Below are 18,325 nucleotides of genomic sequence, written 5' to 3' on the forward strand. Positions count from 1 at the left end.
ATCGTAAGCAAGTAAAAGAACATACAGCTAGCAAACCATTAAGAACCAAGAACCTAAAAAAAAAAAAAAAAACAAAACAAAACAAAAACAAAAACAAGAACCTGACACTTTTACTGGCAGAGTAAATACAGATCATGTGAAAAAAAAATAATAAATTAAAAAAAAAAACTAGCAAGCTGGAGAAGCATCCACCAGAGCACTGATTTTGAACTAAGTCCAGGAGAACCAGTAGATCCCTTATAGGAACCAAGTTGAACCACTTGGTAGTGACTTATGAGGAAGGGGTAAACTGGAGAATGGCTTTCCAAGATGTCCACCTCCAAATCCCGTGAATCCTGTGAACTTGTGAATGTCACCTTCTATGAAATGAGGGAAAGAGAGAGAGAGAGACAGAATCTCAAGCATACTCTACATGAGTCCAATGAGGGGCTTGATCTCATGACCCTGAGATCATAACCAAAATTCAGACACTTAACCAACCGTGCCACTGAGGCACCACTCCAAGACTTTGTAAATGTGGTTATATTGGGGATATTCAGATGGGAAAGTTATTCTGTATTATCTGGGTGGATTCGAAGTGATTACAGAGGGGCTTACAAGAAGGAACAGGAAATCAGTAAGGAAAGAGCCACTGATGTGATGATAGAGTCATAATTATAGTTATGTGCTTAAAAAAAAAGAGGAAGAAGCCACAAGCCAAGGAATATAGGTGGCTGCTAGAAGACAAGGGAGTATCTTCACCCTTCAGAGCCTCCAGAAGGAACCAGCCATAATGACACCTTGACTTTAGCCTCATGAAACTTATTTTGGACTTCTGACCTCCAGGACTGTAAAATAATAAATTTGTGTTCTCTTAAGACACCAATTTGGGATAATTTGTTACAATAGCATAGGACACTGATGCAAGGACTCTATGTGAGGAAGGATTAACAGACCAGCTGATACAACATGTGATTGCAGTTGTGGACATAGAGGGAGCAGTGAGAATTGGCATCCATGCAACTACCAACTCCAGTTTTCCCTTTAGGTCAGCACGAGAATGTCCTTGCCTTTGGAAGAATAGATGAGAGCCGCAAAGTTTCTTAGATGTCTATGATCTTTAAATGTGGTATTAAAACAACTTACTTGATCGGCGAAAAATAGGGCTAACATCACTAGAAAAAACTTGTACCTATACATAACAATTTTCACCAGTTTTAGAATTCTCAAAAGAACATTAATGGCTTCACTTTTGGTTCTAGAAAATTTCCAATTGTCAATCCTACCACTAGGATACATCTCTCTCAGAATCAAAAGTCGAAAGTCTAGTGGTAGAGAAAAACACAATTGTAATTTTCCTTTTTATACCCCCCCTTAGATATATTTTTGCTTTTGGTCCCAAATAGAATGAAAGAAAGAGCAATAGAGAGAAATGTCAAGTTACTGATAAAATAAATTTAATCAAAGGAGAAGTTATTTATTTTATAACTTTTGGTACTGGTCAGATAGAATATGATGCTTTAAAGGAACACCACTAATAAAACCACCTAGGAATCTCTTGTTCTCATGTATTTGCTTACAATGTATGAAGCATTCCACTGAATCAGAGCTATCCTTTGAATTTCAGTGCTTCAAGATAAGTCCTCACAGGAAAGCTGTGATGATACTTCCACACATGATTTATTTTTAATTGGCCCTGAAGGTTCTAATGACTTCAACCCCTTGCTTTTAAATTTAGGCCAACCAATATTCATATACCTTAAAGAAAAAGAACCTTGAGCTTTTAAGCTTCTGTTTCCTTATTTATAGGGTGAAGAGAATAGATTGTAGAACAGAACAGTAGATATTAGATTCTTGGAACAGATAATAGATTCTAGGAATATGTAAGGCAGCATAACTTGTGGTATGCACAATTACGGGAGTGTCCAGGATGCAATCTTAAATTTGTGAAGTGGTGCACAATGCTGGGTGTGAAAATTGAGTGGGAAAATTGAGCATTTTAACAGTTCCTGGATCATAAAAACTCTGTTAAGTATGCTCTCAGGACAAAATTTTACAAATAGTAGTGAAATCTTCACATGTAGGAAGAACTGGAGAACGTTATCTCTGTTTTACTAAAAACAAAAATGAAAATACATGGTTAGCTGACCTCTCCTTTGCCTACAAGTTAAAAACAAACTTTGCTAAGGAAATTCTTCTTCTACTTCTACTTCTACTTCTACTTCTACTTCTACTTCTACTTCTACTTCTACTTTTGCTTCCACCAGGTATTCAGTGTTTGGGGCCTTTAAGGGTACTTCATGAAATCCTTCTCTAAATGCTATATAGTCTGTTTAAGATTTGGTACAAAACTAACAAGTTGAGGGTAAATTAGGGAATTTGGGGGCTGAAGAACACAGAAAAGATTTATGCCATATACATATATATTTAGAAAACCAGTTTTTAGACTTGAAGAAGGGAGTTCCTACTTCTTATATGCACACCCTATATACAAACACACAATAATAAAGCAGCAGCAGTAACAGCAGCAGCAATAATTATAACAATAATAGCTGAAAGTATTATCCCCAGGTTGATCCCCCAGAAGATCTCTAAAATAAGCCCTATCCTTGTTTCATAAACAAATACAAGATTGAATGTGAAAGACTATCATCACTATGCCCAAAGTAAAGCTTACATAATTTTTATCTTTAATAATAGACTATCTACAATGTGATCATTTCAAAACAAAAAATAGAATTGGTGTTCTTCCCAGGCAGAGTATATGTCTCATAATTTCAGCTGTATTGGTGAAGAGCCTTGGTTCTTTCCCAATTTTTTCTCAAGCACTTGGTGACATCCAAAATACCCTTTACAGGGAACACAGATTTTAGTTGCTAAAAACAAGTATAGAATTTTAGCAGCCCCAGGAATAGGTACAGAGGAAAAGCTGTAAAACCATGTTTTCTTTTGTTCCTGTGCCCAAACAGAACATATCCCAGCTATGTGAGTCCATGTTTCTGGACTTTGGAATATGGATCAGAATGATGTGTTCCAATTCTTAACCTGATCCTTAAAATCTCCTATGAGAGTCCCACTTATTTTTCATGTTAGATGTGTGGATACAGCAGACCCAGCATAGTGCCATGAAGCCTTAGGGATCAGGTTTCTTAGAGCTCGAAGACATGGTTCTTCAATGGCTATGTATCATGTCACCTACTTTAAGCCACTAAGATATTTGATGTTATAGCAATTAGGCTATTATGAATAATATAGGACAAGAGCAGAAATGAAAAAAAAATGTATACAATTCTCAGACAATATTTTCTTTTTTTCATGGTGCAACACATTTTTTTCCAACTTGAATCCCAAAGGTTCCTTAAGATACTAATTACTCAGGCTGATTGTTAGCAGATTATTCACTTGCTGGTTTTCCAAGGACTTTTACAGAGTCCTCAAAACTTGAGAATAACACTTTACAAGAGAAAGTAACATCCGGAGGGAGAGAATCGCCTAACTAAAATTTCATGTTTGAACAGAAGCAGAACAGTGTGTCCTTGCTTGAGTCTGGTACCTCTCTTTATCTCATCATTTTTTGGTTGCTTTCATGATAATTACTTCTTTCTTTTCTATCTACTTTCAGAATTAGAGTAAGAGAATTCTGATGGTACCCTTGTAAAGCTAAAGCACTTATCTTGGAAGGCTTATACCATCAAAAATATGTCACTACATCTAAATCAACTCCTCATAAGGAATTAAAGAACAGCCTTGAACAACAATAATGACTACGAACATACAGTTTATGGGTGTATATATTTTATAACCTATGAAAGGATATTATGAACATGGTTATACAGGGCTATATTGTCATCAGGTATAAGAAAAAATTCAATTGTGTGAAGTCTGTTCATATTGTTTGGCAAGTACTGTAATTTTTAAATAAAAAGGCAAACAACTTTTTTATTAAAACACCATTATTCATAAAGGGATGAAGAAAAGAAAAAAGTAACATTTGCTGAGCATCTAGTATGTGCCAAGTACTGTGGAAAAATAAATGATTTCATAAATCCTTACTGTGTGGCAAGTATCATAATCATTTTAATGAAGAGAAAATAAGTTCAGACCAACTGTTATTTATCCAAGGCTACACAGCTCATATGTAACAGAACTGGGATGCAGACAAAATGTATTTACTGAGTCCTTATTCATTTCACCCTATTGCAACAGCAAATTTGAGTGTTAGACTTAAATAAAATAACTATATCTAAAGCTAATATTGTTAGATCAAATTTCTATGTCTTGTATTGTAAATAAACATCCAATTGCAATCTCCCCTCTAGTATGGCTTACGAAATGGCTGAGTTTGAGTTTGGTATTAAGAATTCAAGGAAAGGGGAAGACAGAGTAAGGGGTACTGAGATAAGTAAAAGAGAAAAGTAATAGTATCTCAAGAAAGAAATCCCAGGTCTATAAAGTACTGATACCATTTTAGGCATTTGTCATGGCTTTAAATGTCTCTGTAATGTAGCACAGTTTTATTCTGTTGGGACTACGAAACAGATTTAGCTTGTGTTCCTTGAGGCTATTGTACATGCACAAGTCCCTGTTGGCGGACCTCTTAACCACCCAGCTCCTAAATCTAACCCTTGTCTTTGCTGTCTCTTGCATTTATGGTAACTGCCATCAATGGCTGAGGACATCTTTCTAATAGTTTTTCCTATATATATTTTATTATCTTTTTCTTGAGGTATAATTGACATGTAACATATTAGTTTCAAGTATTAAAAATGATTCAAGGGCAGCCCCAGTGGCTCAGTGGTTTAGTGCTGCCTTTGGCCTGGGGTGTGATCCTGGAGACCCAGGATCGAGTCCCGCATCGGGCTCCCTGCGTGGAGCCTGCTTCTCCCTCTGCCTGTGTCTCTGCCTCTTTCTCTCTGTGTCTGCAATGAATAAATAAATAAAATCTTTTAAAAAATGATTCGATATTTGTAAGTGTAATTATCACAATAAGTCTAGTTAACAATTAAAATTAATATTTTAATTTTATCTTAGCATGTTTTATTGGGAGAAGTATAAGATAGTTATTAAAAGCAGATTCTGTGACCAGATTGCCTGGGGTCAAATCCTGTCTCTAACACTTACTACCTGTGTAACTTAATAAAAGATGTATTTAACATCTCTATTCTTCAGTTTCCTCATCTGCCGGATAAGGATAACAATAATTCTAAACTCATAGTGTTATTATAATGATCAAATCAGTTTGTGTATGGAATAGTGCCTAGCCCATAGAAATGCTAAATGTGTTAGCTACTGTTATGGAACAAAATATATACTTATCATTGTATTCATTCATTAAGTGAGCCACAATGTCATGGGACTTATTCTATATGAATAGCAAAGGAGAAGAAGATTAAAAGGATGGTTTTTGATCTTGAAAAGGGAAGTAATATTATGTAATCAAAAATGTATGGGTTACCAAGTACACAATATATTATAAAGTTTTGTTTTGTTGTTTTGTTTTGTTTTTAATCACTGGCAGAAAATATCAAATAATTTCATAGATATTTTCTGTCTCTGAAAAGACAAAGCTGTTACTAATCAGCTGTATCATCTCATTTCTTGTGATAATCCAAAAAGAAAGGAGAGGTGGATGCCAAAAATGGGGTGAGGCTGTGGGAGGAATGGGAGTCAAGGTTGGGGCAGGGTCAAAAATGGCTGAAATGTTATACCAATAAGTTGCAAAGGTATCTCTTTCACTTGCCTAAAAGACTTTTCCATGGCAAGCACATTGCTTTCCCATTATACCTTCTAACCTATATTTTAATGAATAGTTGGCAGACTCCCTACTCCGGAGCTAGATCTGCTGTCCTTTCAGAGGAAATAGATTATTATCGCAGCCACCATTTATCAAAGGTTTCTGGCCTCCACTTTCTTTAAAATATTTCTAAAGTTTATCCCATCCTCTTCTGGGTATCTTTCTCAGTTGGATCCAAACTCAATGATTTAAGACACAATTTGCTGACAGGAGATCCTGAGAACCCATTATGAAAATGAAGGCAGCAAACAACCTTTGAATGCGTTTCCCAATTTAAAAAGCCTCATTACATAGCACTTCAGCATTTCAGGCTAGAATGTTAAAAATTTATCATAGTTTCAGTAATTGCAGCTCCTCTGGAAGCTTGGCATGATATGGAATCATTTGTAAAATGTGTATTTTGTTTGGCACTCAGTAGGAAGCTTGCCAGGCAATACATTTAATTAGGAACATGAAGAATAGAATAATTGTGGTCTGTCATTACTTTTAAGTTCTACATGTGTTTAAGATAGTGGTCTCATAACAATGTATGAATTTAAAGCGAAAGGTAATTTCCCTTTCATCAGTCTAGGGTTTTTATATTGGGAAATATATTATTTTGATGGGGAAGTGTACATTAGCTTGCATTCCTTAGATGTAATTCTGTCCATTGTCTAAGCTACTAGAGTGTTCGCTGCAAACAACCTTTGTCCATTGCTTAAGACCTGGAATATTGATACATTGCCTTTCAAGCTTAGACAGCTTTATTTAAATTTAACTTTCTCTAGGGATGCATGGAAATAATGAAGCACATTGCCTTTTGTGAACATAACCATGTACATAACATCTAGTTCTGCTTGATGCATTAAGTAAATGTGATAAGAGCAACTCAAACATTGTAGTAATTAATGTCAATTTTTTAAAAAATCACAAAGCAACCTATGCTAGTATATTCGGAGGAGAAATATGGTGATAACGATATACCAGGGCCAGGTTTTCACTGTGTTAAACATGGAATTCCATTCTTACTCGAAAACCTGCTTATAATGAATTTGAGAGGCGTCATGAGAAAAATGCAGTGAAAGGGCCATTTTGGCATACAGGGCACAAGTGTTCTGGTATTCCAGTTTTTAAGTATAGAATACTCTCATCATTTATCTTTGCATGAATCCCCTCTTTTGTTGCTACACAATGGCAGTCTCCTTAGTAAGAGATTTTCCTCTGTGATAAATCTCATTAGATTTTGTATCAGGACATCTATTCCAAAGACCCATCCAAGGTGTAAATAAGACAGGGACAGAGATTGTTTCTGTTCCCCTTCTCTTCTAACTCCACTGTATTTTGGCCTCTTAGAATCTTCCTTTTCTCACACTGACCAGCTTAATCTTTCCTCACACCTCCTTCACTCTCTGCTCTTTCAGAAGCATCAAAACACTTTTGATGATGTGAATCATCACGTCACATCACTGAATCATAAGTGATTCAGTGATTCCTTCCATTCATTCTGTGCTAGGGACAAGGAACAGAAACCAAATTAGAATGGTCAGCATATTGACAGAAGAGAGTAAGGAATCAGACACAGGGAAAAGAGTGGTTGGGGTGTATGGAAGTTCCCATTCTTTAGGTAATCATTTATTTTGGAAGAAAGAGAAGATAGAAAAATATTTCCTTATGTTATCCCAGTCCTTAAGTGTAAGACATGCACTTTTCTTCTTACCTGTCTTGTAAATCTCATAAGTGAACCCAACTATTATTCCATGGCATTTGGAAACAAAACTATTTTAAAGTAACAACTGCCAACAATAACAACTGGTGGTATTGAATGCTTATTTTCTATAAAGCCAAGTTCTGAGCACTTTTTAGACAATGGATCAGATAATCATTAGAATGACTCCATGTGGTATGTGTTCTTACTGCCTACCACCAAGGAAACTGGGACATAGAGTGTCTATTTATCTCATTTGACTTAAACAAACAATATGAAGTGGTCCAAGATAGTGTGACTCCAGATTCATACTTAGTGTTACTATGATGCTACAATGCATTGTGGAGAAGATATGTGGCCAAAACAAAATGCAGTTAACTGGAAGACTATTAAAAAAAAGGATTATAAATAGGAAGATTAAAAAGTAGACCTGGTGATGAAAATGCAATGTTGAATATATATATATATATTCAATATTCAATATATTATATATATACAATATTCTATATATATGTATTCAGTATTATATATATATATTTGGACCATATATATATATATATATATATATATATATATATATGGTCTGAAATCTCATATTTCCTCTTATAATTAGTAAAATACTATTGCTTTGAGATATCTACTATTAAAAATACCTGAGAATGAAAATCTAATGAAGTCCATCTTCTTGGCAGTATTTCCTGAATCTCAACACAATGAGACTTCTTTTGTTTTTCATTTTCCGTTTAATATTGCTATCTAATTGGTGTCTCTCCATAACTGAAGGATGTAAAGTAAATAGCCAGTACTCTGGGGGGGGGGGGGCAGACTCATGTGTGTGTGTGCGTGTGTTTGCATTTGTATCTTAGCATAAGCTACTGCAACTAACATGTATTCTTCTACTTTAAGGGGCAAAGGACCACTAAAGCATACCACTGATGTGATCTATGCAGCTAAAATGATATCAGAATCAGGATCAAGGATGGATGTCCTTGCTCGGCAGATTGCAAACCAGGTGAGTTCTCTAGAAATAGACATGATGAAAGTCTTTTTAAATTGCTCTCTACCATGCAAACTGATTAAAACAAAGTTAGATTTTTAATTTATTGGATTGCTTTTTCCTAAGTTATAATTTAAAAATCTTACTGCATAATTAATACACAAGTAGTAAGCAATTCATTCTAAGGAAGATTATTTCTTAAGGCATCATTATTATTATTTTTAGTGTTTATTATTTCTTAGATTTTTGAGCATCAGAGATATACTAAATAGTTGTGTCACTTGGAAGTTTTTTCCATATATTGATCTTTTTTAATTATGTCAGAATCACCTTGCTACAAGTACTTTTATAATGTAGCTTTATTACATTTTACCATTGTTTTTAGCTTTATCCATGGTATATGGATACAAATGTATCCGTTATACCATTGTTTTAGCTTTTTTACATGGAAGAAAATAAAAGTATTGTCTGACTTTCATACAGCTTGTACATTTTGGGAGAAGATTAAAGAAACAGTCATTGAATAATGAAATTATAGATGGCCCTCTTTGGCTTTTTCCACTTCATATAGGAGAGTAGTTTCAAATGAATTACTTTTGTTCTAAACAAATAGGGTTCTGAAGAATCAAAAATGAGAATTATGAAACTGATTGTCACTATAGAGATCATCTGGGGAGATTGTCTATGACTGTGCTTCTGATATTATTTGATAGATTAAAAACAACAAAAAACTTAGTAAATAGTATCTGAAATTTATCGTGGAATGCAAATGAATAATATAAGCAAGGCAATTTTCAGAGTGTATGTGTATTATGAAAAAAATATCTGTTGGAATATTGATTGCTTCCTATTTTGAACAACCTAATTAGTTCAAAAATTTTTAATAATTTTTATGATTTTTTTCTTGTCTATTTGCTACTAGAGTGTTAGAAGATCAAACATCAATCAGTTTTCAATTCCACCCAACATAGACTTATGATATCTATATCTATCTATATATATATAGTGCTAAATGAAATTAGTTTCATTCTCTAACATTCCAGAGTCAAAGTTCATATGCAGAGAAAATGAAATGAAATTACAATAATGTTCCTAATTCTATCTACTTGGACTTCCTTTTTTTCCTTTTTCTTTCTTTCTTTTTTTTAATTTTTTTCCACTCTTCTTCCCTGTTTTACTTCCTTGAACATATGTTTATTGTGTGTAGCCAAATACAATTTACTATTCTGACTGTATCTTAATTAACTGTTTTAACATCTAGAACTCTTAACATAAGCTCAATTGTCCCAATCAGCCAATATCTTTTAGGCTTTGGAGGTATCTTGACATGGTGTGGTAGGTCATATATGCCTTTCAAGATGTATTGCTTAATAAAATAAAAAAAAAAGATGTATTGCTTAAGTTCTGTAAAACTCTGGTACAAATTCTGTCTATATTCCTAAAGGAATAAATTGTAATAGCTAACAACAGTACAATTGCTGTTGTTAGCTATTACATTTTTTTTTAGGATTTTATTTATGAGAGACACAGAGAGAGAGGCAGAAACATAGAGGGAGAAACAGGCTCATCACAAGGAGCCTTATGCAGGACTCAATCTCCACACCAAGGATCATGCCCTGAGCTGAAGGCAGATCCTTGACTGCTGAGGCATCCAGGTGTCCCACTATTACAATTCTTAAACATGTTCCTCACAAATAAAGAGAATGACAAGTTAGAAAAGTACTCTTCTTACAAATCCAAGATTCCAGACTCTTAGTACACAACTCTTTCTATTCCTCAACTCTACACTGTAATTCATGGTGTTAAGCAGGTATTCTAAATTAGGTGAATAACACCTCAAAAGGTAGAAAAAGTACATAGATCTAAATTAATTAGAAAAGCTGTATATCCCAAATAGGAATGAGATGTACATAGGAACCAAAATAAGATGAATATCTGGTAAAGTGTCTGGCATAAGGGGAGGATAAAATTAGACTTTCTTACCACTGAGTGGTGTGTCTGAAGCCTATAATACTCCTTCACTGTAATTTTGCCAAAGCAAAGATATCCGCAATATCTACTGGGTACCTCCACCTCATCATAACTGAACACAATTAAAATGAAATTTTGGTGTTAAAAATAATGAAAACCAATGCTAATTCAAGAAGGGATGGTATTTAGAAAACAAGATGAAGGATTACAAGCCAATTCACACACAATACATTTAACTATGAATGAAACAGCTGACAGATGCAATCTATATTGATATTTTGACAGAATATTGTCAGTGGCTTGCTTCATTTGAATTGTTTCCCTACTGATGTTGTGAGAGTCAAAAATGCATTTTAAAACGTATGCAAAAAAGAATCTTCTGAAGCATTTATTATATTATTCTAACATGTCCCTTAAGAATATAATTTCCAGATGCATCTTATGACAATATTTGTATTTTGATTCTGTTATCTACCTAAAATTTATTTTGGGCAGATATTGATGCCTAGATTTGTTCTCCAGATTAATGAACTTTATAAAAAAATTAAATGCATAGCAATTCTCAGGAATTAAATAGGAATAGATAGATACTAAAATATATTATTTTTGTATTTTTTTAAGTGCAGTTGACACACAGTGTTACATTAGTTTCAGATGTACAACACAGTGATTTGACAACCCTATCTGTTATGCTGTGCTCAGGACAAGTGTAACTACCATCTGTCACCACACAATATTATTATAATACCATTCACTATATTTTCTATGATTGTACCTTTGTTTACCTTTTATTCCATAACTAGAAGCTAGTATCTCCCACTCCCCTTTACCCTTTTATCTATCCCTTACCCTTCCCCTCTAGCAGCTATCAAATTGATCTCTGTATTTATGAGACAATTTCTGCTTCTGTCTGTTTGGTTGGCTAGATTATTAGATTCCACATATAAATGAAATCATCTGGTGTTTGTCTTTCTCTGTCTGACTTATTTCATTCAGTGTGATACCCTTTAGGTCTATCAATGTTGTTGCAAATGGCAAGACATTCTTTTTTATGGCTGAGTAATAGAAACCTCAGTTTGCTAAATAGCAGAAGTGATCAACATCAAAAGGGAAAAAAATGTTTCAAGTGTTCTGGGATTCAAGGTGTAAAATCATCCCAAATTAGTAAGTGATCATATTTTTTTTATTTTAAAAAGTTTATTTATTTATTCATGAGGGACGCACAGAGAGAGTCAGAGACATAAACAGAGGGAGAAGCAGGCTCCATGCAGGGATCCCGATGTGGAACTCAATCCTGGAACTCCAGGATCACACCCTGAGCCAAAGGCAGATGTTCAACTACTGAGCCACCCAGGCATCCTGGTAACTGACCATCTTTAATAGGAAAGAGAGAGAGAGAGAGAGAGAGAGAGAGAGAGAGAGAAAGCACTCCTTATTGAGATGGTTAATAGAAGGAAAAATAGGTTTTATAGTAGGTAAGGTGTGTTATGAAAGAGTTGAAGATTATATGTGTTGAGTATGAAATGATGGGGCAAATAATGGACTGGGAAAATCCATGTGTATCTTCTGGAGAAAGGACTGGATGACAAAGATTTCGTTATTTGTATTTTGTAATAGTTGAAGCTGTGATAGTGTGTACTCTTGCTTAAGAAGAGGATGAGAATGAAAAGATGCCCAAGAACAAAAACCAAGAATGTGAATGAGGCAACGCTGAAAAATTTTTAGAAGTCATGATTGTGAACACGAAGAGAGATGAGGATTATAAGGTTGAGGGAAGGTTTTTGTCCGGAGGGATATTATGTTGAAAGATTAAAGGATAGAAAAAAGAGACATTAAAAGTGCAGAAAAAGATGGGATTATTGGTAATCTATGATCCTGAGGAACATGAAATGAGACAGCCTCTGAACTGGAGTAGAAGTGGAGAAATGAACCCTGAGGGAAGGAAAAAGTCATGGACTCAAGCCCTTTGCTATCACTGATTGCTTGAAATTTCTGTTCTAGAAATTCACACCGACACCTAATACTTTTTATTAACAAACTTTGTCACCGTAGCAGAATTTAAATGGCTGTCTGTAGTTACAAAAGTCATTTTAAATGTGTCTTAAATAAAATTCATATTCCAATGTGGACAAAAAGTTGCAAAGCTTATGGAATAAAGATCTTTAAAAGTATTCACTTTGCTAATTCACTTTTAAGATTTGGACTGAAAGGTAATAAATGTTTTTTACTTGTCTCTCATTCTGAAATGATGTATTCTGTATTGGTACCAAGCATCTTGCTGGAAGAGTGAAGGCTGGTTTAATTGTGAGAAAACCACCTAGGCTCACATGCCATCTACTTGCCTGCTTGCCTGTAGTGAGTGTCCTAGTGGTTAAAAACTAAAAAAAAAAAAAAAAAAAATCAATGTATTAAAAAGTTAACCAGATGTCTTGGTCAACATTTCCTGTCTTAATAAACTGGAAAATAATAACCAATATGTGCTATCCTATTCAACCACTGGAGTTGCCTAAAAGTCACCAACAGTGTTCTTTAAAAGTTTTTTTTTTTTTTTTTAAGATTTATTTACTTATTTGAAAGAGAGAGCATGAGCAAGAGGAGGGACAGAGGACAGAGAGAGAATCTTAAGCAGACTCCCTGCTGAGCATGGAGCCCTACTCAGGGCCGATCCCAGAACCCTGAGAGCATGACCTGAACCAGAATCAAAAGCTGGACACTTAGCTGATTGAGCCACTCAGGCACCCCCAGAATTATTTAATACAAATTTTATTTGAAAATAAAAGTCAAGGGCATGAATGTTTTAAAGATCTAGGGCCCAAACTTTTTCTATCATCCTCTTGGAAAAATATAAAAGGTAGAGGGAAGATTATTTGATTTTTAAAGGGAGTTTGGCAGATAATAGAAGAGCATTCTTTTTTTCTTTTCTTTTTTTTTTAAGATTTTATTGATTCATGAGACACACACAGAGAGAGAGAGAGAGAGAGAGAGAGAGAGGCAGAGACATAGGCAAAAGGAGAAGGAGGCTCCCTGTGAGGAACTTGATGTGGGACTCAATCCCAGGACTTCAGGATCATGCCCTGAGCTGAAAGCAGATGCTCAACCACTGAGCCACCCAGGTGTCCCTAGAAGAGCATTCTTAAAGTGAGAATGATTCGTTCTCCTGATTCTGCTATAAGGCAGCCAAAATCGACTCAGAAAGGCTAAGTGTCAATAGAAAAGAAGGCTTTAATGACTTTTATGGGGTGGAATTTACCAACTGTATGTTTTTCTACTTCACCTGTGTAACTGACTATGGTCTTTAGGTGTAACCAGGAATTCTCATCAGTTCTGGAAATAAAGGGTGAATCTGGGTCAAACAAACTTAATTTCAAAAGTTGAACTTCACATTTTGTACTCTTTGACTCACTGTTTCCTTAAGAGAATTAGACAATCATAGTATGGCCTTGAAGAGTCTCTTGAGAGAAAGTATATGTTTTTCTTAACCTTGGGTGATTGCAGCATCGGTTATTGGTCAAGAATATAATTATTAGGGGTGCCTGGGTGGCTCAGTTTGTTAAGCTTCCAAGTCTTGATTTTGGCTCAGGTCATGATCTCAGGGTTGTGGGCTGGGTTCTGCCCCAGGCTCCATGCTCAGAAGAGAATCTGTTAGAGATTCTCTGTCTCTCTGTCTCTCTCTCTCTTCCCTCCCCCACTCTCTCTGTCCCTCTCTTGAATAAATAAATAAATTTTTAAGAACCTAATTATTACTTTGAATGTTCAATTTTATCATAAATATGTAGTGGTACTGGTCTTTAACACTATTCCTACTTACAATTTACAAATAAGAGTGTCAATTTAAGAAATCAATTTACAAATCAGAGTGGCAATTAATCATTTATTATATAAGATAAAACTGGCAGGAAGACTGATATTGTTCCTAGACTGTGAAGGAAGGGATGTGTAGCCAGACCATGTGAGCTTGAATACCAGCTCTACCATTTATTAATTGGATGAGTCAGCTAACTTCTCTGTGCTTCAGTTTCCTCCTTTGCCAAATAGTGATAGAATCTACCTCTTAGAGCTGGTGATTAGTAAAAGAGTTAATAAAGGTAAAACACCTAGAATAGTATGTGACATATAAAACACTATATGTGTTAAGGATTATCATTGAGTCCATCCATAGGAACAAAGAATAGATATGGACCATCACCCAGTGAGGACAAAGAAAAAGGCACTTTGAATACATATCCTATAGGAGACATCATTGTGCAGTGAATGAAACAGAGAAAAGTGAATTCAAATCTTTAGACAAATCATATACTCTCTCCAAAACTCAGTCTGCAAATGTGAGAAATAACATTATAAGCCCAAGTACAATGGCATGGTGGGATACTAACAAAATTATTAACACAAAGGATATGGCACATAGAACGTACTTAGTAATGATCAACTTCCTGTCATGGTAAAACAATGTGATGCCTTCTGTCATTGTAGGTAATTCTAAATAACTAGTTTTTGGTCTTTGAAAAAAAAATAAGTATTCTCTACTATAGAACAGTGCTGGAGACAGTGTTCCTATGAATTTTCTATTTCCTTGGAACTATGCAGTTCTTAGTGTTCTGTGATTTTTAAAAATGCACTTCCAATTCTCTTGAGTTAGTGATTTAAAATAAAATTGATTTTTAAAAAAAGGTTTTATTTATTTATTTGAGAAAGAGAGAGTGAGCACAGGTTGGGGGAAGGGCAGAAAAGGTGAGCAAGAGGGAGAAGCTGACTCCCCACTGAGCAGGGATCCAGATGCAGGCTTGATCCCAGGACACCAAGATCACGACCTGAGCTGAAAGCAGACACTTAACCCGCTGAGTCACCCAGGAACCTCTAAAAGAGATTTGAAAGTAAATATGTTTGGGTTCAAATCTGGCTCTACACACACCTCTTCACTCCTGGGGAAGTTATTATGTTTTCAAAATTTCTTTTTGTTTTTAAGATTTTATTTACTTATTCATGAGAGACACAGAGGCAGAGAGAGGCAGAGAGAGGGAGGCAGAGACAGGAGAAGCAGGCTCCATGCAAGGAGCTCTATATAGGACTTGATCCCAGGACTCCAGAATCCCACCCTGAGATGCTCAACCGAGCCACCCAGGTGTCTCTCTTTTCAAAATTTATGATTTCTCATCTATAAATTGAGGGAAATCCTTTCTTTTTTTTCCCTCCTCCTCCTTCTTCCTCACTTCCCCTGTTTCTCTCTCTCTTTGTCCTTCTTTTCCTTCTTCTTTTTCTTCCTAGTTACAGTTAATCCTCTTGAAATTTGGGAGATTACCCTTACTTCCTTCTTTAAAATTTGAGAGGCATTCTCAACGTCAAGGTCTCATTATCCTCTTGGCTGATTGGCTGGCTAGCTGGTTATATGTATCTGTCTATTCATTTAAAAGTCTAGGCTGTGATAGTATTTCTGCAGAATTAATTTCTTTGCTACCTTTTCTGATTAACTTTGACCTAAGGGTGGTATGTTCTTATCTTGTCTACACATGTTATGGTTATGTTAAGACTATAAATTAGTCTTAATCTATTTAGCAAATATGAGAGAATAAGATTCTCAGGAATTTTTCAGCAACACTCCAAATTATGAATTACTAAGTAAAAGAATAAATGCATAGAATAGTTTTTTGGTCTTTCATCATACTTTTCTTTCTTTTTTCTTTTTTTGTTAAAGATTTATTTATTTATTTTTGGGAGGAGGGGCAGAGGGAGAATCTCCCAGAAGAGCAGAATCCCCACTCAGCAGGGAGCCTGACAAATCTCATGACCCTGAGATCAATACCTAAGCCAAAATCAGAAGTTCGGATGCTTAACCAACTGAGTCAATCAGGTGCCCCAGTCTTGCACTTTCCAATATACATTTTAGGCCATTAGAATTAAACCTTTTGTGATAATAACATTTTTATAAGTATGGAAGTTATAAATATCTATTTTAAGAAATATAAAATAGGAAGGAAATGAAAATTATTGATTGTATCATGTTTGTTTATTTCATATATTTTCTAGTCTGTTTTAAACACAAATACAACCACATATTTATGCAATTTGATTAAGATGGTATATAAATTTCAAACACTGCTTTTTCCACTTTCTAAAACCATTTTCCCACCTCTTTTGAGCATATTTTCTTGAGATTATATAGTATCACATTATATAGACATGCATATTAATCTTTCCACTATTTTTGGACATTTAAGTTATTTCTAAATACTATAATTATAAATAATGCTGTAATTAATATTTTGCATATAAATTATTATCCATAATTCTACATCCTTATGAAATTATATTTAAAGTGCAAGTAAGGGATTTAAAAATTCTATTATGATTACATAAAATAAAGAACACAGAGTTAATCCAGATCACAGATACTTACTGTGTTATGTTGAGCTCAAAGCTGTCCTCTAAGATGTTCCTCATGGGTGATATTACAGTGTAGGGGCCTATTTTTAATTAATTAATTATTTTAAATAATTGCATTTAAAATATTTATTTATATTTATGTAAAAATGCAATCTGAAGATGACTTCTAATCTTATAACTTAAAAGCAATTATTTCATGTACCTTTTCATGTCTGAAAATCCCTTTACTATTTCTATTGTCTATGCTAAAGTAATTAAGTTTGAAACATGAATAAACTCCTCTAATGGTGGAAGCATATCAGAATCTATGTGGGCTTGGGCTGAGAAATGGGGCTCCATGACAAGATGCTGCCTTATGAGGTACTTCCAATGTTGGCATTTATTCAGTCTGATCTACTTATTAGTTATTTTGCTATTTCCACTTTTATCTTTTATGCCTACTTAGTGCCCAGATCCATCATGCAAGCAAGATTTGTTGGCCTATCTGGAACAGATTAAGTTTTACTCTCACCAACTGAAGATCTGCAGTCAAGTTAAAGCTGAAATACAGAACCTAGGAGGAGAACTCATCATGTCAGCCGTGAGTTGTGCCCTACATTTATACCATCACACATAGAAGATACTTGAAACAAAGCAGCAACACCCCACCTCACCTCACCAAATCTTTTAGGTTCATGTAGGTTTCAGTAAACTCAATTGGAGTGTATTAAATTGCATGAAGTTAAATTAGTGAGGAATCGAGCTAAAGAAATGTTATCTCAGGACAACTTCTCTTTATTTACCCCACAGATTTTAGAATGAATCAAGATTTGTAAGCCACTTGAATACGAAATAGATATTAATTAAAAGCATGGTTTTCTGACTTCAGAGGGTGAGCAGATGGAACTGAACTGAATCCTGTAATTTTTATAAAATAAATGCATATGGATTTTCAAATCAATGAAAGCAATGACTTTATTGCTGTTAATTGATATTCATTTTCCCATTATTCTTTTCTATAACATAGAAATTCAGGCATTGTAAACTGTTATTTCTGTATGTATCCGTAGAAGTGGAGTGTGATAGACCATAGATTTGGAAAAACTTCAATAAATTCTTTGGTGACCCTGAGTTTCAAACCACTATAAAATGATCATAGTAGAAATAATGTCTAACTTTTCTACTCATCTTTTAATAACAGTAGATCATTTCTCTAGAGCAGGTATGGTAATAAAATAATATTTGATATCTATATTGGATTCAGTTATCAGTGACTTTGAGAAGGGCTTAGACCAAGATTATAAATTTAAGTTAAAATGAAACATCATGAATGTTCTAGGAACTTATATTCATGAGGACAAATGATAACAGCATCCTTATAAATTTGTAATTTCTAGGACTTCTATAGCCTGACATTGGACTTTCCTTCAGTGAACTAACATGCTTTAAAAGAACATGATTGCAAAAACAAAAGCAAAAGATTACCATGAAGAGTAGAAGGCGGGAAACTAATTCTTATTGACTATCTATCTCTTGCCTATAT

The 18,325-nt window shown here is 34.6% G+C and overlaps 1 protein-coding gene across 4 annotated transcripts in view; it reads left to right on the forward strand.

The window, feature by feature from the left end:
- The window catches only part of CTNNA3 (catenin alpha 3), a 1,663,516-nt gene that overhangs the window by 1,583,766 nt on the left and 61,425 nt on the right, over nucleotides 1-18,325 (forward strand). For 3 of the 4 annotated variants that reach the window (XM_055308926.1, XM_055308927.1, XM_055308930.1), the window contains 2 exons: nucleotides 8,364-8,469; nucleotides 17,249-17,383. In XM_055308926.1, coding sequence (XP_055164901.1) covers nucleotides 8,364-8,469; nucleotides 17,249-17,383 — 241 coding nt within the window. Of the gene's footprint in view, nucleotides 1-8,363; nucleotides 8,470-12,042; nucleotides 12,165-17,248; nucleotides 17,384-18,325 lie in introns of those variants that run through there. The other variant, XM_055308929.1, reaches the window with a different exon arrangement.

This window comes from Nyctereutes procyonoides, unplaced genomic scaffold (genome assembly GCF_905146905.1).
Source record: "Nyctereutes procyonoides isolate TBG_1078 unplaced genomic scaffold, NYPRO_anot_genome, whole genome shotgun sequence".
Lineage (NCBI taxonomy): Eukaryota > Metazoa > Chordata > Mammalia > Carnivora > Canidae > Nyctereutes > Nyctereutes procyonoides.